This window comes from Fulmarus glacialis, unplaced genomic scaffold (genome assembly GCF_000690835.1).
Source record: "Fulmarus glacialis isolate BGI_N327 unplaced genomic scaffold, ASM69083v1 scaffold37556, whole genome shotgun sequence".
Classification (NCBI taxonomy): Eukaryota; Metazoa; Chordata; class Aves; order Procellariiformes; family Procellariidae; genus Fulmarus; species Fulmarus glacialis.
The window spans coordinates 131-22,690 of record NW_009218206.1 but is presented as its reverse complement, the minus strand read 5'-3'; the positions used below and the strand labels follow the sequence as shown (position 1 = coordinate 22,690).

Below are 22,560 nucleotides of genomic sequence, written 5' to 3'. Positions count from 1 at the left end.
CAAAGTAGATTGTTTTTTATGCAGAACTCTTTTATCTAGAAAGCAGGAATTGCATTCAGAATGGACAATCGTTTACCAAACCTTGTCAATCTCAATGAAGATCCTCAGCTTTCTGAGGTGCTGTTGTATATGATCAAAGAAGGAGAAACTACAGTTGGAAGGTATACACCAAATTCGAAACATGATATCCAGCTTTCCGGAGTGCTAATTGCTGATAACCATTGGTATGTAGTGTTCTTTTTATACTTGAAGTGAGAGCGGGAAATATTTCTTCTCACCCTTCCCTTTCTTTTGGATTCAATCTTCCTTCTGGCAGTAACAAAATATGGTTTTCTAACCAGGAAAATAGTATTTAGGGATAATTTTTGTACTGCTCAATGATTAAGGTAACTTCCTTCCATTCCCTCTAGAAATCTGTTAACCAAGGTAGTTTAATTTCTTTGTTCGTTTCATTATGTAGCAAAATTTTCTATTCATGCAGAAATGCTGGAGAAGGATCTGATCAAATGATGCTGTGTGATAAGTCGATTACATTAAGTTCAATAGAAAAGTGAAATGCCTTGACAGTTCTTTCTTAAAACTAAAAGTAGACAGCAGCTTGGCCGTGTTGCAGAAATACTGTTTAAAGTGCATTCCGTGCAATTAATCCTAGACAAAATGCTGGAAGAAACTTAACTAATCAATTACTAAAAACATGAAAGATGTGGGTATATTGGGAAATTAAGCATTATCAAAGAAATGCTCAGGTGACAGGGTATTGTAGTAATTTTTTAGCGGCAGATTCTTCTTAGATTTAAATATCGATTCTCATCCAAAATATAGGTTGTCACTGTTGGCACTCATTAGTTATGTATGTTGTAACTAAATAGTATGAAGACAATCCACATCTGGAAAAACAACAGGATACTATCTAAAGCATGAATTTTAGTCTATTAAGAAACATCATTAGCAATTAACATGAGCTACTGATAACGCAAATGTTTCTTGTTTTCAGTGTTATAAAAAATACTATTGGCAAAGTGAGTATTATTCCCCTGAGTGAAGCAAAGACATATGTAAATGGGAAATGCATTTTAGACCCAACAGTTCTGCATCATGTAAGTAATTGATTTGGTAAGAGTAATATATGCATGTGTGGATTTCTTAGCTTTGTTAATATTACAACTTCAGACTGCAGATTTTGTTAGAAGGCTCTGAAACCGTAAATATTTGTCTCTTCCTCTTTGATTTCTAGCCCCACCTGTTACGTTTTAAGCACTGTAAATTTGCTGATAAATCTAAAAGTTATAGAACAAACTTTTTCCCCCCCTTTCCCAATAGGGTGATCGAGTGATCCTTGGGGGAGACCATTATTTCAGGTTTAATCATCCAGTAGAAGTTCAGAAAGTTAAAACGCCATCTTGTGGGACTATGTCTTTGCATGATGGTCCGAAAGATTTTGAATTTGCAAAGAATGAGCTGCTTATTGCACAGAGAACACAGTAAGTATTGTACCACGTTGTTCTAAAAATAGATTCAGTTGTTAATGCAACCGTGCAATAAGTTTAAGAAATAAGAAACTTAAGATTATTAAGTATTTCACAATAAGGGAAAGTTGGAAAATAGCAAGGTTGTTGTTAACTCCATTTATAATGGAAATGGAAGTCCCAGACTTAGCTGAAATGAACGTATACTTCTAAGAGGTGACCACCACAATCTAGTCCAGTTGTCAAGAGTGTAGACCACTATTAAAGAAACGCTGAGCTCTAGAGGACCTCAGAGTAGTGTATCTCTTCAGTTACATTTCTCTCCAAGCACGTAATGAGTCTGAAATTGACTTTTGATATTGTAGAGACATTTAAAGCCTGAAAAGGAAATGCCTTTAGGAAAATGAGAAGAACCCAAAGTTGCAACCTTGGTCTTCTGTGATGCTGGAGAATTTGAGAGACAGTAAAGTGTTATTTGTACTTGCTTTGTTCCTGGGAATTACTAAACCGCAAGACTCATGGACTTAAAATTTACTTTTCTGCATCTTAATGTGATTTATTGAGTTTCTGTTACAGTTTTAATTTTGTGAAAGGTGCATAATAAAATAAATATGGAAATCAAGTAGATTTTAAAAGTCTGGAATGTATTCCATCTTTACCAGTGTCTACATTTTCCCTATGAAATCAAATAGTCTAGGTAAAGTATAAAAGTTGTTTTTTAAAAAAATAAACAAACCCACATATTTTTACTGTTAAAATTGGAGGCTTCTGTCATGATAGAAGAAAAGATTATAATCTCTGTGCAGCCTATAAGAGATTAAAGCCAGCATTCTAAACGTATGATGCTCCTACTTGTAGGCTTGAATCAGAAATCGAAGAGGCACGACTCAAAGCCAAGGAAGAAATGATGCAGAGTGTCCAAATTGCAAAAGAGATGGTTCAGCAAGAACTGACCTCACAAAAAGAAGCTTATGAAAGCAAAATAAAATCACTGGAAGCAGAGGTGGTAAGTTGCCATCGCATCATTACATAAAACATATCAATAAAATAAAACAGAAGCTGTAGTAGGGGGTTTCTGTTTGTTTGTTCTGTTTTTTTGGTTTTTTTTTGGTCTTGCATATTGTAACAGTGTCTTAGGGAGTGCTAAGCCTCATTCTTCTTTTAAAAAAAAATCAGCCTTACTAACACAAGAAATTATAAAGTAGATATCCCCTTCAGAATTATTTTAGGGACTTTGGTTTGTAGAATTAGCCAGGAACTAAAACATTAATCCAGTGTGAATTTGATGAGGGTGTAACTTGTATGTGAAGAAAAACTCCTACAAAACCTAACTTATTCTGAGACACTTGAATTACTACAGTATTTTAGTTAATATGGCTTTTTTTCTTCCAAGTTTGTGTGCTGCTTTGTTGTTAGTCTTTTAAATAATTTTACAATATATATATGTCTACATAGAATAGTACATCATGGTAAAACAATAATAATAATAATGGAGTATCTTATTTCTTAAACGTGCTATAGAAGACATTATGTGACGTTTGTGAACTAGGATATAACCTTTCATCGCTGACACTGGGCTGAGTAGTCCACAAGGGCTGCATATTTTGGATGTATTGAAGTGAAAATAAATTTTAATATCTGCCTAAGGGATGGATCAGAAATGCTGTAGAAGTGGTATACCTCCTCTCATCAGTCCTTTTTTATATTAGAGAGAAGAATCTCGTAAGAAGCAAATCCAAGAACTGAATAACCAAAAAGCTGCAACTAAAATACAGGAGCTAGAGAAGGCAAAGCAAAATCTTGAGCTAGAACTACACTTCAATAAGAAGCGTTTAGAAATGGAAACCTTAGCTACCAAGCAGGTAACTTTAAAAAACAAAACAAAACCTTTTTTAGGCGACAAACAGTGGCTTGGTTTGTGTGGGTTTTTTTTTTTAAAGAAATCATTGTAAGTGGAATGTTTTTTAAGTATTTTTCTACATGATTTTATGCAAAAGAACAGATGTTTTGTTTACGCTTTGGATATGATATTGTATTTGGGGATAAACTAATGCTGACCTTATTTCTTCTATAATCTGACTGTTTTGTTCATGTACCAAACTTTAGCAACCGTTGCCTGTGCCAAAAGTTGATTAATGTAAGTAATGACTGGTTTTTGGCTGGTGTTATATATATCTGACCGCTGCAACAAATATGACTTAATTTTTTTTGAAGTTATTTCTTTTTAATTCCAGTATTTTTTTTTAAGCATATCAATATCTAAGCAAAATCAGAAAACTGTCTGAGTTTGAAGATGGAGGGTTTCATATTGATATGGCAGATGTCCAGTATAAATTTCATTGTGTTCTGAGAGTCCATAAAATGGCAGCAACAAAACATTTTGCTTAAATGAACAGCATTAAGAGTTTTGGATTCCCCCCCCGCTTCCCCCAGGCTCTAGAAGATCATACTATTCGTCATGCAAAGCTACTTGAAGCTCTGGAAGCTGAGAAGCAGAAGATTGCTGAAGAAATACACACCCTTCAGAAGAATCGTGGAAGTGGGAATAAAACTACGACTAGTATGTATATACATCATGTTGCAAGCGCAATGCTGACTTTTCTCTTTTGCTTGGTGGGCTTGGATTTAGTGGATATGGATCCAGAAACTTTTTCTCTTCCTCTAATACTTCTCTAACGATCCTGAACAATCCTTTTGGCTGCTATGATCCTTTCTGTTCATAAGCCCTATGTATCAGACAGCGCTAAAAGCTCTGATTTAATCACGCGCAGGGTGGTTAGCTGGATAGTACTACATGTAGTCTGTATTTACCCCAATTACTTAAAAGTTCTTCCCCTATCCGGTTGAACTGGTTAGGTGTTAACTCATTGGGGAAACTGGAATAATAGAATTAATTCTGTTTAGTTTCCTATCTCAGATTAGTCTAATATATAGTGCCTGGTGTTATGCCTGTATTTCTAAAATACCCTTTACCTGACTTTTTATCAAGGGTTATCTTGGCTGGGAGGGTCATTTTTTCCCAATGTATTGGGAATTCACAGAACTGTTGTTGGCTAAATTCCATTCAAGTTTTTTGGTTGTGGTTTCTTTTTTTGCCCTTTTTTTTTTTTTAACCCTGAAGTTGTTGCATCACGTTGTTTGATCCACTTAATCATTATGTGCTATATTTTTTATTAGTTCCACTTAACTGGAATTCTCTGAAGCTATCTGTGATGATCAAAGAGGCCAACACCATTAGTCATGAATTAGGGAAAAACACTGTTTTCTACAGGTGAGTATCTGAGTTAGTTAATTATAAGGGGGTATATCTTTTTTATATATGCATACATATATATATGTATTAAAAAAAAATTTGGAGGTGGATTCTGGATGTGCAGTGAGCTGTTAGGTTTTTTTTAAATTGAACATGACAAATCACTTTTCCAAACTAGCTTTAGTTAAGTGTGCAGTTTAGCCTTGTTAGTTTGAAATGTGAATTTCAAATTTGAATTTTAGATCAAGACTTTCAAGGTATGTCTACAGGCAATTAATTTTAGATCAAGTGTGCTTTGGAGGCGCATCTTCTGAAGCCCATGTCCATCCTGTTTTGGTTCACATATTAGCTGTCCTAAAGCACGCTAACTGCATTCCGTTTGGACAAAACTAAACTGGGGAGTATGTGCCAGCCACTAGGAGGTGTTCAGTTCACAGGACCATGACAGAAGTAGTTCAACATAAAAACCTCAGGACATGCATATAGTGGATATTGAGTGCTTGGGACCAGTTGTTTCACTCCACAGATCTCTTGCTATGCCATGCTACTTGCTAGTTGTAGCTGAAGAGTGTTCTAGAAGTGGACCTGTATATTGGTCGTGTTCTTAGCATGAGCAGAGATATATTAGTGCAGAGGAAACTAACAGACTGCACTAATTTCAAAAAAATGCTACAGTAAATGCAGGTAAGCTGGGACTTTCTAATAGGTGTAGGTATTGCTGTGTTTTTCAGATGATGCCTTTTCACATCCTTCAATAGGAACTCTGCCAGTAGAATTCTGTAGCATATATTTGGTCCCAAGTTTCTTGAGAGTATGTTGTATGTTAGTATCTACTTCTACCTCTGAATGCAGGGATTCCTTTTTTCCTTTACATAAATATAATTTTAATGGCTACACTAATGTATGTTTTATGAGATACACGATGTCTCGTGTGTTTGTAATCAAATTTTTATTCTCTGTGTAATCCTGTCTACAAGTACATTGTTTATTTTTGCAATATGAATAATGTTTTTTGTCTTTATTTTTCTTTTAAACTTTCTCAAATTCTTAGGCGCGACAAAATTGATGATAAAACAGGAACAGTGTCTTCTGTTCAGGTGCAGGTTCGTAACATCAAACTGGGAATAGCAACTTTCTGGAGCCTGGAGAAATTTGAATGCAAACTAGCAGCAATGAAAGAACTCTATGAGGTTAGTAACAACTGAAGAAAAAACACTAATAATCAGTAATATTTCGTCAAAGGGAAGATTTTGATAATCATACAGGAGGAAAATCTTGGTATTTTTTTGTTTATGTTATCTTAAACACCGACACACATGATTACTTTTTATTAAACACATGTACACACATTTTTCCATCACACAGAAAGAGGACAGTAGAAATTAAAGACTCTATTCAGGTCATTTTGTGTACAGAGCATGAAGTAGTAAAACAAGGACTGCCTTGTGGTTCTTCTGGCTGTTTGTCTATTCTAGAGGAAAACTTGACTTTTTAAAGGTATCACTTGAATTTTCATTACTATGTTCTATCTATTTTTCTTTGGTTCTGGTAAGTTAATTTGCTACTGGTTGCTTTTGTCTGTATGTGCTTTAGGTTCTTCAATGGGAGTTTTTTAAAGGCATTTTTCATCATTTTTTGTTTAATAGACCGACAATTAAGGTGCACATTAATCCCTTTTTCTAATTCCATTGCTTTTAATCAGACAAACTGGGTATTTTTGTACTGCACCTCTCTAAATGTGCAGTACTTTGTTTTGGAGCATATCATACTATCTTTTGTGTCAAAGAGGAGGATGTAAAATAAAAGAAAAGGAGAAGTGGGAACAGTGCCTACATTTGATTCTGTACTATAACTATCAGCTAAAATCTTTGTAATTACTTAAAGGTAGACAATGGTTCCAAATTACTGAATACGGATAAGAATACAATATCAGCTCTTATTTGCTGGGGGAATGGTGGTTTTTTGTCTCCTAAAGAGAGAAATGTCATAAGAGATAAGCTTATCTATTGACTCAGTGTGAACAGACAGTGTTTTCATTGCGTTCCATTGCATTTTTTTTTTCTCTGTTTTAGAGCTGAAGGCATGAGAGGCCTAAGAACTACTTAAAAAAAAAAAAAAAAAAAATTTATCAGATCTGGTGGCCCTTAAAAGTACTTTCTTTTTTTTAGTGCCAATAGAGTATTCTGGGATTTTCCAATCCCCAGGGCTGATCATTGCATTTTATTTGTTTTTTGGTTTCTGCCATATGAATTGAATTGTTTTAGACTGCAGTGAAATAATGAAGCATAAAGGAAGGAAAGTTCTTGGAGATGAGAGAGAGCTGGGTAATATGAGGGAAGGATCCAAAGCAATTCCAGTAGAACCATAATGATCTTGTATTTTATACTATACTAGTTTAGGTTTTTTTGATTAATACATGAAAGAAAAATACATATTTAAGACCAGGTTTTAGATTAAGAGAACAGCTTGTCTATATTTGTTCTGTTCTTGAGTTTGTGATTCTCCTGATCATATAAATTCTTTTCATTCCAATATCTGTATTATGTTTAGCCTGGAGCAGTATTGAAAAATGAGTAGAAATTGCTTCAAATAATATATAAATAAATATTTGGATGTTTGCTATTTCTGAACGCAAATCATGTTCTGGCATAAATAGCATACTTGAAGTTTGCAGAGGAAGCAATCTCAAATGTTGAAGCACTGAAGGTGCTGGTAGGAAAAAATACAAGGGCTTTTTACACTTCAGAATGCTCTTTTTTCCCCTACATTAGAAAATAATTGCATCTCATTAACGAATTATATTTTATTTGAAAGAATAATTTCTTCATATATGAGTATATATCTGAAATAAAAACTTACAATATTTTGTCCAAAAAGGAAAAAACCTATCAAAGAAAAGCCAGAAAAAAATAGAGGAAACACTCCTTTATGATATAACTCTGTAATATGCAAGTATTTCCAGTGACAGAAGAATATTGCCATATTTATTACTAAAAACTGTTTGGATCTTGGTAATATCAGAGACTGGATTTTATTTCCTGTGGAAAACTATTGCTAAAACTGTTACACAAATCCAGATATAAAAATAAATAAAAATTGCAAATTACATGCCCAGATTTTTAATAAATCTGGCATGTGGAGAGAGCTGTGAAAACGTTTTGTACTTGGTGTTCCTGTATCTCAGATGCTGGGTCGCTAGGTGTCTTCACTAAATGTTTAGCTTGTTACTGTTTGTTTTCAAACACTTGCACCTCAATTTAGAGCTGTATGCTCTAGATTATACATATCCTAACAAAAGAAAAAACATTAAAACTACTGTTCTACTGCTAGTAGAACATGTTGTCTTCACCCATATGTCATTATTACCACTCTGTTTCTGTTTTTCCCCCCTCCCTGTGTTTTCTTTATTTTTTCAGAGTAATGATAGCAATAAAGCTGCTGATGTATTTTATGACCCTGCTGATGAGTGGGAACCTGACCTTTCAGATGCCTCAGTTTCCTCCCTTTCCAGAAGAAGGTGATACTAATTTGTAGCTCCTTCATCTACGCTTAAGACAAAGCAAAAAATAATTTGTGTAATTACCTAAACATGCTTCTGTGCCACTAATGTAGTCTTTTATTTATTAATTCTTCTTTTACCTTACTATAATGTCAAAGTTAGAAATTAAATGAAAAGTTATGTATACATTTGTGAGGAGCGGGGAAAGTTTAAACTAAATATGTTACCTTACTATGCTTTACTGGCTTCACTTATGAAATGTGTGTTAGTATGCAGCATGTTGCTAATAAAAATTGCATACCCACTAAAAGAGTTTGGCAGATTAACAGCAATGTTTCTGAGGTCAGGCATAGCATATATGCAATGTATGTCTGACCACTGCCAGAAGGTTTTATGTATGATTATTGACAACTAGCTGGAGGTAATTAAACGCTGTTCCCAATTATTTCAGAAAGCTATCTCAGAAATTGATACATTTGTCTGTACCACAGGACTTTTAATTAACCTGCAGAGGACCCACAGGTTAAGGTTATAGATACCCATGTATTTAATTAGTTACGCAAGTGGTTTTAAATAGGCACTTGGACATGTGTTCCCATCCTTACTTACCCCATACATTGTGCCAGCTGATGAGTTTTTCCTCTTCTGCTCTTATCTTTCCTTATGGACAAGAACTAGGAACAAAAGTTCCTCCAAACCCAGAAGTAATTTTGTCAAAACTTGTATGAGGCTTTCTAAACCATGTATCTAGATATCATCAGTGCAGAGTGAAATGTGAATGTGTGTTCTTCACAATTCTATAATATGAAAGCATTGTTTTTAAGGAGTAAATTGGATCTGGCCTGGGACCTTGTATTTGAAGTTTTAGCCTTGTAACAATACTTATAACTGAATTGCAAACTTCTGCAAGTTGTAGCTTATAACAGAAATGCTAATAGATCCTTAATTATAGCTTTGCCTAGTGGGTAGCAGCCCATATGACTATTGTTATTTTGCTGTAAAGCAGGTCAGTTTATCTGACTGTAAGTTTTGGAAAACATTCCTGACCATTCCAAGTAAACAAAAGTTATCTGAAAAGAATGCAATGGATAAACAGTTTCTTTATTTTTAGTCTAAGTACTGTTTTAATGATAGAATAATGTTGGAATACTTTTTTTTGTCTAGTGCTGCCTTCTGGACAGTATTATTATGTGTGTTCTTGAATCATAGAATCATAGAATGGTTTGGGTTGGAAGGGACCTTAAAGATCATCTAGTTCCAACGCCCGTGCTGTGGGCAGGGACACCTTCCACCAGATCCCATCCAACCAGGCCTTGAATCTCAAGTGTATTTGGCTTTGTTCTGCCTATTTTAAAAATGCAACAACAGAAGCTGACCTGAACAAGAAGAGGTACTGGAAAAGGGAAATCGGCATTGCATGCTGCATTGACAGCGGTTAACTGATGTTAGTCACACATACTGGTGAAATAAATTGAATTCCATGTGCTACTTTAAGATTTGGTGCTCCTGATGTGTAATGTCATGGAGCATAAAGGACAGGCTGTTCCAAAAGGAAAGGGCAGGTCGGGGCTGAATGTGACAACAGGGTAGACAGGGCAGTGCCCTTGCAAAAAAGGGCCTAGTCCCACAGTACCTGAGTGAGGTGAGCAGAGTAGGTCTGGCGATGGTAACCAGGGTCAGCCAACAGTCCAGATCCACAGGTAAGTATGTAATGATGAGGCAGGGCTGAGGTTAAGCTGGGAAATCGGCTCAGTGAGTCAGGATTAGTTTCAGGGACAGCTGGCAGGGTCAGCCTGCAGTCCAGTGATTGCCTGACACAGTCATCGTTACAAGGTCCCAGGTCAAACTGGGAAGTCAAATCTGCAGGTCCATGCCTGGCGTGCATGGCCAGGCTCAGGTGTGGTTACAACACATCTGCAGTGTAAGTCAGGCAGGACCAAGGGCAGGAGACCCAACTTAAACGAGCTCCAAGAAAAGTTGGGGAGCCCCTGTTGAGTCTACTTCCAGCTGTTTCTTTAACCTCTTCAAGGCTGGTTGAGGCTTCTCAAACAGCTCTTTTACCAAGAGCTGGCCTTGGGCACTGACAGCTAAGCACCCAAATGCAGGCCAGAGAAGCTAAGTTAGCTTGTCTGACTGATGATGGAGAACTTTACAGAACATCTGCTTTCTACCAAGAAGAAAAGCCCTCCTATCTGGCTTTCCAAAAGCAATTCATTCTGTCCAGCAAACAAGATCAAAAAAAGCCAGCATGTCTGCTTTCTATGGTCCCAGTAGGTAGGAAAGCAATGTGTTTTGTCTCAAGTTCTAGATGATAATAATCCAGTAATAAACCAGTAGCTTAAAAATGGGAATGTGGAATGAAGATCCTGCTACAGTAGCAAGAGCCTGAGGAAAGTAAGTAGGATCCATCCTATGGGCTGTATTGTCTTGCTTTCACTGTGGTTTAGGTTTTGTGTTCCATTAATTAAAAGTAGATGTTTGTTTTGTTTGCCTCATGTCTGTTAACATTCATTGAACTTTCAGTGGGTATGGGGAGGGAGATTCATTTCTTTTAAAATTTTTTCATTTTTTCACTCTATCATCCTTTTCTAGAAGTAGAAGTTTCATGAAGAACAAGAGAATTTCTGGATGTTTGTCTGAGATAAAATTGCAACCAACTCAGAATATACAAATTTCCTATATATCAGGTACTTACTGTATGGCAGAACACCTTTCATTTCATACTGAGAACTTGAAACTACTACATGTATAAAACATACGCACTTCTAATCGTCGTTTAAAAAAAAAGTGTGGGTTTGAAAATAAAATGAAAAATGTCCTGTTTATAGTATCTTCAAGTTTATGATGTCAAGCTGTTAACAGTAGGGGTTTTTTTTGTATTTTTGATTATGCTTTCTTAGGGCAAAAGCTTCCTGACCAGCACTTATGTCCTTTATTTAAGAAATTTATCTAAAACATTACTCCGCTTAACTATGCGGGTTAACTGGAGAAAGATGATAGTTCATGTAACAAATTGCTAAAGGCTGAATCCTGATATAATAACTTGGAGACTTTGTTTGCTTGAGTTGTTGCTATTCATTCAACTACTGAGGTTCCCCCAAACTTTTTGTCAGGTTTTATAAACTTTTTTCTGAAATACTAGATGCTTCAGTTTTCCAAATATTTTTATGCGTTCAGTTATTTTAGATTGGCTGGATTTTGTTATTTTCTGTCTCTCTGTGGGTTCGATTGTTGAAAAAGATGCATCTGTTAAAGAATTTCACTATAGAATTTGTCTTTGTACTAACTGAATCTAGAAACTATGTAGAACACTGTATACACACTTTCTCTGATTTGCTACGTCTAGTAGTTGAACATTGCTGAAGAAGCAATATAAAGTAGTCATTAAAGACATGCTGACTGCTCACTCATATGAAGAGTTTCTTGCATATATGTTTTGGTTTTACATCATACAGGTTCACAGAATAAGTCCAGCATATGCTCAAGCTTTTCTGAATCGTTTCTTCCGGGAATTTGCAAAGAATCTATAAGTTCAGCTTTAGATTTATTGGAACAGAATCACAAAGGAGGAAAGAGCATAGCAGATAGTCTCCTAACTAATTTGTTTACCATTTTCTCTGGAGTCTCTGCCATTACAAAAGCCTATGAACAGCAAGATGAAGAATGTCAAGAAAACTGTAAGTCTCATTTTCATAACAGTTTAAAGTAAACATTACTAATGACTCGTCTTTCAGATGCACAAGCATTCATATGTTTGCCTGTCAGAAGAATTAATATTCCTACTTTCATTTGCAAAGGAGATCTTCTGATACATCTCTTTCTCTTGTAGTTTTCTCTCTTGATCATGCTGCTCAGTCCTACAGCATCAGAATTATCTCTGCTTTTGACCAGCTTGTGGTTCTAACCAAGCTCTGGCTTAACAATGTCCAAAAGTGCCCTGGATGTATAAAAGTTGATGAAGAAATAAAACAGGAAGTAAAGAACTTGGGAGGTTATTTACAGTTACTATTGCAGGTAAAGTGTATTAAAGAATTCATCTGTGTGCAGAGGAGTTCTGTGCATTAATGCAATATTTACTACAAACTTGTTAAAAACACTTAAATGTCCAATGTATGCAATGACAAATGGACACACCTAAGGAAGATGAACAGCAAAGGGTGTTTTTTTGCTGGCTAAACTGGTACTTTCATATGCTAGTTCAGAGTAATGCAGACCTTTCTGTGCCCAGGCTCTGACAATAGCATAGGCTCTTAAATATAAAAGGGGAAAATAAAACACGCCATGACAAGAGCAAATGCTATTTTAGATTGTGAAGTGCTACTGTTTATAAATTTATAAACCAGCGGCCGGTGAATATTACTCTTGTTCATGCTACAGCCTTGTGAAGAGTAATTTTTTTTTTTTTTAACTGTGTAAGTATAATGATACCATTCTTCTCTGTGACTGCAAGGTGTGGTCTTTTAGCTGTGGTAGATAAGCCATTGGAAGTAGGAAGATGTAAAGCTGAAAATGCCTCAAGCTATTGTGTGCTAAAAACTCTTGCGTTATAGAAAGCGTCTGCTCTTGACCAGAGATGCTTTCTAGCTTCAGTGAATGATATGCCTTTATTTCTCAGGGATGTTCTTCAGATATATCCTCGATGGTAACAGAAGCATGGAGCAAAGTAAACCAAACAGTAAAACAAACAATGAAATACATAGGACACTTGGCAGTAGTCACAAGAGCTGATATTTCCTTTTCTGAGGAGAACAACATTCCTGCAACTAGTCTACAGGTGAAAAAATGTTTATTAGAAATAGTGATTAGAAGTAGTAATTTTAATGTTGACATCACATTTAATTTCAGTAACTGTGCTCAGAAGCAAATTGTTACATATAACAATTTGATCAACTGAATTAAGTATGTTCAGAGTTTATCTAATACTTCATTTTTATGGTGAAAATGGATATGTGTTAATACCCTTGAAATTGTTTTTTTATTTTGTTAAAGAAACCTGTATTTTAAATCTGTATAACTTCCACCTATAAAGAGAAAGTAGTACTGTGCTTTTAGGATTGTATCTGTACTGAGGTTGTAAAAGTCTACCTGTTTCACTGAAATTCAATACTTATTTCAGTAATCTGTGATTAAGTAACACATAGAATTTTTGGAAATCTGAAGAAAGTTAGGAAAAGGAGGTTAAAGTGCTGAGCCCCTCTGGTCCAAGAATGACATGTGACTGAATAGACCAACACTGAACAATTTGCTCAAAACAAAATTATATTTCTAGCTCACTACAGAAAATCTGTTTCATTTCAAGGCCGTATCAATTCCTTTAATCATTATGTTTTGAACCTTTATTTTAAAAGGACTTTGTACTTGCCATTTATGATGGAGTAGGCTCAGGGCTGGAGTTTCTCATCGATACTGTACAGGAAAAAGCAAGAATGGTGCAAAAAGAACTCATGAAACACTATCCACAAAATGAGGTGAGATGAAAGTAAGATTAAAAACTACTACTATATCTTAGAGGCACTTGATCACGTCCTTCTATTTTTCAGTAGTTCTGTCTAGAAAGTTTATAGTAGGAATACAGTTATGATTAGTAAGGTTTGAGATGGGTGGTAAGTGGGAATATTGACTACAATCCTGCAGGATTATTTACAGTGTTTAGCCTTTCACCCATATGTAGACTGAACATTTAAATGTATTTTATTTAGAATGATTTCTCTGTGCATTGGAGGGCATTTTGTGTAAAATTTCAGTGTAGCCATGAAAGAGGGATAATATGAAAACTGGTGCCAAGGAGCAAGTGGACCTTTTATTCTGTGTACTACTGTTAAGTTTGTTTCGTAAAAAGGTTGCATATTTAATATATCACACTTCATGATCCTGAAGGTTAATTGCTAGGTTATACTGATAATAGTAATCACCTCTGCTATTACTACACTCGTTGTTGTCAGGAAGATTACTATAAAGTTTGAAGACTTCCATTTGTCATACATTGTTCTTACAGTCCTAGTCCCAAATAGTATGCTATCTAAATGTTAAAATACTTCAGTGTTATCTTTTAAGAGCTAGTCTTCTCATGTGCTTAATGCTTGGGGTGTGCTGAAGCACTTTCATGAATTGGGCACTTTAGAGGGGAATTGTTTGACTAAAGTAGCTATTTAATAGCACAAAAGTCAGAAATGTCCTGTTTGATTTCGTGTCATTCACAGAAATCACAGCTGACCTTCAAATACTTTCCAGGTTGATAAGCAGCAGTGGTATTTTAATTTGAGCAGCCTCTGTATTACACTTTACAGGAAAGTTTCAGCAAATTATTTATATTGTATTAATGAGTTGTTCCTGTCACCTTTCAAATTTATTGTAATATGAAAAGGAATTACATCAATGGGAAGCTTTTATTTCTCATAATAAGACCTCAATTTAATTATTCTTGTAATTTTAAGAAAAGACATTCCTACTACCTCATAATAAACAGATGTGTGCGTACTTCCCTCTCCATAATAGTTTAGCAGTTATATTTTATCAAATTGAATAGGTTTGGGTTTGGTTTCGTTTTTTTTTTTTTTCCAGTATGCTGAAACCAAAGTTCTGAGGAGGAGTTGCTCTTTCATGAAACAAAACATACTATTATTGGTGTGTCTAGTGTATTTTGACACTTAAAGCAGAACAGACCTCATTACATGCTGAATTCAGTAGTGGGTTATTTGGTTTTTGCCTGGAGGGGCTTATTTTAGGCTACAGCCTGTTATTTTGTGCTCTTACTTTGCTTAGGTGACAAATCGTGAGGAAGATGATACTATAGGGAGTTATGCAATGTAGAGAATAAAGTATAAGAAATAAGCACCATAGTTAAAAATATTTTTGTGATTGTATGAAAATTCCAGTAGGCAAGTTAGAGTACCCCTTAGAAATATGCGACTTTCTTAGTGGGTGAGAAAGCCTGGCTGAATTCAAAGGAAATACTTCGGAAAGATTGAAATGTTCTTCAGCAAGGTACTATATGTATATCGTATACATGCTTCTTATATATTCCTTTGGGATATATAGGCTTGTTCTGCCACTTTTCCTACGAATAAATGTTTTGTACAGACAGCATGCAAGATCAAAGGTGACAGTTTATCTGTGTCTGAGCAATCCTGCCTTCTGCCTCATGTGTTATTATTTTTGTTCTTTTTCTTCAAAGTTGAGAAATTTGCAGAACTGTGGCCAATAAGAAAATCTCCTTATTGAGTTGGGATATATAAAATACTTATTTCTGAAGAATTTGTTACTACTCAAAAATCTGTAATACATGAAAGGTTCAAATCGGTTGGAGAGGAGTGATAAATTGCTTGTCTCAAGGAAAGCAAAAATTTCTTCCTACTCTGGTTTTCACTGTTGTCATTCTTAATCCTACAGATAATAGTGAAACTGTCCAAAATCCTTTTATGTTCCTATCTGCTTGCTTAATTCCCAAATGCTTCATGTTTCCAGCCAAAGGAGTTGAGCAGTCTGCTTTCCAGATAATGCTGTTCACTTGCAGCATTATGTATCTTGCATCCCTATGTATCTGCAGGATTTCCTGTACATGCTTGTCGCTGGTGGAACTAATGTGAAGTCCGGGAGAGAACACCAGGGTGTTAACTAAGAAATTACCTCTGCCACTTAGAATGACGGCGATACAAAAACTACAGGACAACCTTTCTTTAGCGAATACTTAAATTCACTCATTCGATCCTCTCATATTAAGGGGTTATTTAAAACTCTGCAGATGTAGTTAACGATGTTTTCTACCAGTTAACATTTTTATTTGAAGAATTGTGTGTTATGTTGCAGAAAACATTACTTCTGCTTTGAAATATTTTTCTCATTAGTATGCCAGTGTTCATTGTTATCCTTCTAAAATATTAATGTACTTTTAATGTTGTCTTCTTTTACTTGTCAATCAAGTGTACAACATAATTAAAAGTTTCTTTGTAGATTCAAAATCGAATAAAGGATAATGTTGTGGCGTTAGCCAGATTCCTTGAAAATAACATCTCTTATTGCAGAAAGGTAAGTGAAATGTTTCACAAAATGTGTGCTTTGAGTCTGGGGTTTAAATTTAAAGGATGCATGTAACAGAGAAGAGGAATTGAAACGACCTTGTGTATATTTACAATTTGCATGATAACACTTCCTGGCTCAGTGGCATTCTTGTGACTGGAACGCTAACTTTTCTTGGTACTGCATTTCCACTCAAAACTTTATGATTTTAATTTTACTTAAAGTATTTCTGGAGGTACTTGTATCTTATCTGCCACCTTCTTGTGCTCATCATGAACAGCCTAACTACCTGTTTTGTTTTCTTTTAAGTTGAAAGTCTCAAGTTCAGTAATGGTGTTATAACTACTGCAATAGTTCATGGCCATAGTTATTGGTATTTTGAATTAAAAGCCAGGGTAGATGATTTAATTTATTTTCTAAGAGCCAAACCTTTTCTGGATTTTACAGTTCCATTTGCCTTTTTTTTTTTTTCTTTTCTGTCAACAATGTGTACTTCTTTTTGGAGCTATCTTACGTTTTGTGACTTGGCATTGCTTTAATTTTGTGTTTCAGCATTGGCCTATTTTATGTGACTGAATCCATAATAGGCTTGTTTAATAGTTAATATATGGTCATGTATTTGGTTCTTTTTAAATTGCTCTTTATTAATACAGAAGGAAATAAAATCTCAGTTACCAGAAGAGGAATCTCTATATCAGGAAATAAAGAAAAGCACTAACATTGCTGCGAAATATTTGGAATTGGAGCACTGCCTAGCTGAAGTCTGTCAAATTGTTTCTTCTACATTACAAGGTATTTAGCTGGGTTATTGCCTGTCTTGATAGTAACCTGTGGACTATAGGAGACCTGTAAAGCGAGAGGGATGGAGGGCTACTTGGTCTCTCTTTGCAAAATGCTGCATTTGATTCTTCTTGCTTTTGTTTTTCATAGGGTCATACAGAAACACAAGCCCTCTCAGGAGCTTTGCAGAAAAGATTTGTGTCATAGCTGGATATTTTAACAGCTATTTCAGTTTATTTGCCTTGTCTTCTACTTCTGCAAACAATCCCATCCAGAAAATACTCATGCCTTTTATGAACTTGGATGAATTGGACACTCTGGTTGATTCCCTTATTATGAATTTTGAGCTTGAACAAGGACAGCCATCACTGAAATCTCAAACTCTGTGTAATGAAACTACTGAGACTCGAGGAGGACAGGTTGAAACAGGTGAAGTTGAATTTGCTTGGAAATGGAAGGGGATTCCAAAACACACACATAAACTCCAGTCTTCACCTCCATTTCCTGCAGAGCTTTCACCTCATAGGATACAGTGGGTATAAAATACTATTATCAAGAAATTCAGGGAAACTTTTTCCTTTTACATGAAGGAAAAGCAACATATCCTCATAAAATCATGTCATTTAATTTCATACTGCTTACTAATAATATTAGCAATAAATTTTAGCTTTTTGTGATAAGTACCCTAAATTTCACAAATTAAAAATGGAATTCCTTAAAGGGCTGTTAGACTTTAAAATATAGTGCCTTTTGTTTTAATAAAAGTCTATTATTACCTAAGCCTATAAGAAATAATTTAACGCAGTAAGTAAAAAATCTATTGGAGATAATATGAATGGAGAAACTAAAAAGTGTTGGGGAATGACTAGGAAACACAGTAAATGCTTGGTAGGACATTCACATCTCTTCATCTTAGGACTCACACGTAACAGTGGAAGGAGATTCCTTTGAAGGGCATTTGTAACATACATTAATGTTGCATACAGTTAGATAAGAAGACTACCTTCCTATCTTAGACACTTGAAAAGTAGATGATGCAGGTACCAATTTTTTTGTTAACATCGTTGCTTCACCTCTGCTGCATTATGATCTGGTAGTGCTACTGCAACTTTAAAGTGTTTTTCATGGCTTTCATTGTTTTAAATGTCAACCTCTTTTTTTTTTTTTTAAACAAAGCAAAAATTTTTTTTGTAGTCCATTGAAAAATCTGGGCTTAAAGTATCAATGATGGTGCTCTTCAACTCGATCTGAAGTAAGTTCATGTTGAGTGTTGTTGCTAGCGAATTACCTTCTGATTGCTCAAATCACTTTCAGTACTATTCATAGCGGATTAGACGCATAGCTCTTCCTAAATAATATGTAAGTCCTCCCATGAGGTTATAGAGGACTTTCCCAATCAACTACTTCCTTGTGCTTTATACTGTACTCATCGTTTAACCTCTTACCAGTCTGCTGGCTGAAGTTAGTGAAAATGAACAGCAAGGATGAAAATGAATTTGAGTTATTATTCTTTAATACTGGGTTCTAGGAGCCTGGACCTAGCACATTTTACTCACAGTGCTGAAAAATTCATAAGCTATAACCTGAGGTTTTTTTCCTATATATTAAAGCTTCCAAGCCAGATATTCATAGCTATCATCTTTCCTTCTGAGGGAAGACGCTCAACATCTTGAGAATTTCAGTCTTTGAGAACATGTCAGGCTTTTAGAATTATTTTCTGTGAAAAGAGTGCAGTAAAGAGAGCCAATCATCCTTTTCCTTTGAAAACTTTCATGCTATAGTTATAATTGATGCTGTTATTGAGCGACTTTGTGCTTTTCTGATTTGGAGGAAACGGGGAAAGGTAATTACGCTGAACCACATGCGTTTTTCTTAAGACTAGTATAGCTTAATACTTTGTCAAAAAATGTCTTGTGGTGCAGTCCTGCCCTCAAAAAATATTCAACAATTTTTATTGCAGCTAATAACTTCCTTCTCACATGAGATGTGATGTTGCTTAATTGCTTTCCTACTATAAAGGCCTTTACAAGTCTGCTCAAGGTTAGCAAAGTATATTCAGTTGTTCAGATTTTTATTCTTTAAAAGTGAAGAGAAACCTGGTATATTTCTAGTTCTATAAATGTATTATTTTCTATTTGGCTGAAAGTTTTAAAAACATAACTGGTTCTTCTGAATCATGTTTCTAAGCGTGAGCATTGTAAAGGGTAAAACTAGATCATGTAAATGATCACCAATTTTACAACTTTAAGTGTAAATTCCTTGTCAGTTTTCTTCTGTATACAGTTGTTTGAGACCTTCGTTTGCCACTGAGTACTACTTCCTTGCTGAAAGTATTGTAGTGTAAAAATCTGAATTAGTAAGAAGTGTTTTCCGTAGCTCACAAGTGAAACAAACAAACAAAAAGACTTCTTTACTTATGTTTCTTTCTTCTATTAAGACACTTAACAGCACACATATAGAGTCTGAATACTCATGAACTAATCTACACCTATTAACGACACAATACTCAATCCCTTCCAATTTCTGCTAATAAATATAGTGGTGTTATGTCAAGTCCCCATTGCAAAATTATTCAAGTGTGTTACTGGTGTTCCAACTGTCCAGATGATTAATCATGTTTGCATTTGTTCTTGTATGTTATGAGAAGCGTTGCTCAGAAAACATCTTGGTTTTGTAGTTCTGTGCATTATGTGAATTTTTTGTCTGTTTTTTCTTTCTAAAACTGAAAGACAAGTTCTTCACAAACTTGGAGCTCAAACTGACTTTCAGTTTTTAGCCTTTCTGAAACTCAGGAGAAAGAGACCATGCAAACAAATGGGTTTCTGATAGAGCTTTAACTGAGGTATCGGATGGGCACCCTTAATCACATCAAATTTAGCTTTTGCAGGATAAGTGAAAATGTTGCTAATAGCTTCCTGCTGCTTTGTGGGGTTTTTTCGGTTGGTTCCGCCCCCGCCCCCCGCTAACTAACCATGTCTAATCAGTCAACTAACCAGTCTCTCTCTTATTCACATTGTTCATACTATATTCACATTTTAGAGTAATATGTTAACAAAACCTACTTCTGCTAGTGTTTTCTTCAGCTTGGTGCTCTCGTTACAGTTATACATCATTGAAGTACTTCATTCTTATGATATATACGGTGACTATACATCATCCGAGTGAGCTAGTGCTCTCATAACATATTGCATTAATACATCAACAAGCCTACCTGAGGCTCCAGTAATCTATTGGTGTAATATACCGTAAGGTAAGGTATATTTATAACTATAGGCTAGTCCATCTATAAATTATGAACGTCAAGGAACTGGGATCGTAGCAGGCAGATTTTGGGATGGATTGATTTGAATGGTACATTATTTTACTAGCCTTTCCAAGGAATTGGAGGTAGGTGTGGGTTAAGCCCAGGTCAGCAGAGGAATTGACATGGCTGGACACAGTATCTGCGTGACCTGCTAGGCACAGTGGTGAAATGAAGTAGACCCTAATATTACTGAAATAAAGGGCTGTGCAGGACAGTCCAGATATGTTCACCATCTTGCAGATCTGACTGTAAAGTAAGGGTCTAAATAGCTTCTGTTAGATAGTGGTAATACACAGAAAAATCTTCTTGTGATAGTACCTTTGGAGTTTCTTCTAAACCATAACCTAAAGCAGACAGCAAAACAGTGCAATTTAAGTAGAGTTTTTACTTTAGTATGTCACAAAGTTTATTACTTTTGGGGAATATATATTGGTGGTGTAAATTTCTCTGATGGGGAAGTGAGATGGGAGTGGGATCACAACCAGTATTTATTAAAACACCTTTTATTAATTAACTGTTGTTAATAGAATTAAGATGTTTACTTCCAGCAGATAACTGTTCACACAGTACATTCACTTATTCCTTCACACTTCACTTGCACCCACACATAAAAATCACTCATAGCTACAAGGTTGGAGCAACAACTGTGAGCTGCTGACTCTGAAGTGGAGGCTCATGTTGGCTTACCTGTGAGACTTTGATGTGCTATACCCCTCAGCATGTATGCTTCCTCTCTGTGGCTAATGTTTTCTAGCTACTATTTCTCTATCTGCAGCCACAGGTATCAATAGAGCCCATTCACACACAATTGCATAGGTGGGGCTTTTATGGCTTTGGCTGAAGCTTAGTCACTAATGACATGCTTCTGCTAAATTTGGTCTTGGAAGGTTTTCTCTGGGGTTCTCAAACCTACAGTCTTCATCTCTGTGTCCCTGAAAAAACGTTGAGTGAACAGTCAGGAACATGCACGGTGCACGGGGTGGGAGTGGGAAGTGTTATGAAGAAATGTTGAGACACCTGAATGGATGTATTGATTACTGAAGTTATGATGGCTTTACTTTGTTATATGCATTGATGTAATCTGTAGTTTGTGGGTGGTTTGTCATTGTGTTGTTTGTGTTTTGCAGTTGGTTTTGTGGTTTTGGTTTTTTTTTTTTTGGTTCTTGGATCGTTTCCTTTAATGTCTTCTCTTATTCTCTCAGGAAAATATTCTTCAGTCAGATTCCAAGTAAAAAGTAATTAGAACTTTATGTACTTGACCCATGGATTTTACTGACTAACATAAAAGAAAAAAAGGGGGGCTTTGTTTTAATTTTAAGTATAAAGCGGGGAGGTGGGATATTCAGACTTTTGCACCCTGGTTTCATCTGAAAATACGACACTAAGAAAAATCGAACTAATGAAATAAATTCATAATAGAAGTTGCTTAAAGAAGTTAATAAGAAATAGGTATTTCTTTAGTTCAATACTTTATTTGAAAAATAGTACTACATTAATAAAAATACATAATGATTCTGAGATTATTGATCTGCTACTTTACTGCTTTTTACAACTCAGCCTCTAGTTTTATTTGTTTAATAGTAGGAAAATAAAATTACACATTTTAACATCATCCATCATTAATACACGAGGTAAAATACTGCAAAAAACCATCATGCAAATTGATTTTTGTTGTGGAAATTGGTAAAGCCATGGGAGTCAAACTAACTGTGATTAGGTACTAAACTGTTCGTTTTTATCCCTAATCAGGAATAAGAAACATCTTTGTTTCAGGTAAAGATAACAGTCCTGGGAGGAAGTATATCATTGGAATATGAATGCTGGATTACTTGAGAAGCCGTCAAACAACGTTAGCCCATCTTTATTGATGTATGTAAATGTACTTTTAGGAAAAAAGCGCATTCTAGCTAGGCTTTTTAAAGAACATGTACCAGTGTTAGAAATTAAGGATAAGTAAACTTTTCTAGCACTCTCTGACTCATGAGAATACTCTAGGAGAAGAAAAACAACAAGCTGTGGTTTAGGTTTAATTTGATCCAGTAATGGCATCTGCAGGCAGAAGAGGAGACTACATCCGATTCATCTCTGCAACTAGAAGCTATTTTTGGACAGGAAATTTCTTCTCATTATTTATATACTCTAACATACTGTGATTAGATGAGTCCTGTTGCTTTTGTATGTTTTTCAACTTTTCTGATTTTGTGGTAAGGTGGGTTTCTGGGTGGTGGTTGTTGTTATTATT

At 35.4% G+C, this 22,560-nt stretch overlaps 1 protein-coding gene across 1 annotated transcript in view; it reads left to right on the top strand.

Annotated features, from left to right (window-relative positions):
• KIF14 (kinesin family member 14) overlaps positions 1-17,556 on the top strand; it is a 28,978-nt gene extending 11,422 nt beyond the window's left edge. The window contains exons 13-29 of the mRNA XM_009579974.1: positions 40-224; positions 995-1,097; positions 1,321-1,481; positions 2,325-2,472; positions 3,176-3,328; positions 3,900-4,026; positions 4,644-4,737; positions 5,771-5,909; positions 8,136-8,236; positions 10,811-10,905; positions 11,674-11,895; positions 12,048-12,232; positions 12,834-12,992; positions 13,567-13,686; positions 16,169-16,243; positions 16,888-17,026; positions 17,165-17,556. Of these exons, the coding sequence (XP_009578269.1) occupies positions 40-224; positions 995-1,097; positions 1,321-1,481; positions 2,325-2,472; positions 3,176-3,328; positions 3,900-4,026; positions 4,644-4,737; positions 5,771-5,909; positions 8,136-8,236; positions 10,811-10,905; positions 11,674-11,895; positions 12,048-12,232; positions 12,834-12,992; positions 13,567-13,686; positions 16,169-16,243; positions 16,888-17,026; positions 17,165-17,556 (2,598 nt within the window). The remainder of the gene's footprint in view (positions 1-39; positions 225-994; positions 1,098-1,320; positions 1,482-2,324; positions 2,473-3,175; positions 3,329-3,899; positions 4,027-4,643; positions 4,738-5,770; positions 5,910-8,135; positions 8,237-10,810; positions 10,906-11,673; positions 11,896-12,047; positions 12,233-12,833; positions 12,993-13,566; positions 13,687-16,168; positions 16,244-16,887; positions 17,027-17,164) is intronic.
• Positions 17,557-22,560: the final 5,004 nt, after the last annotated feature.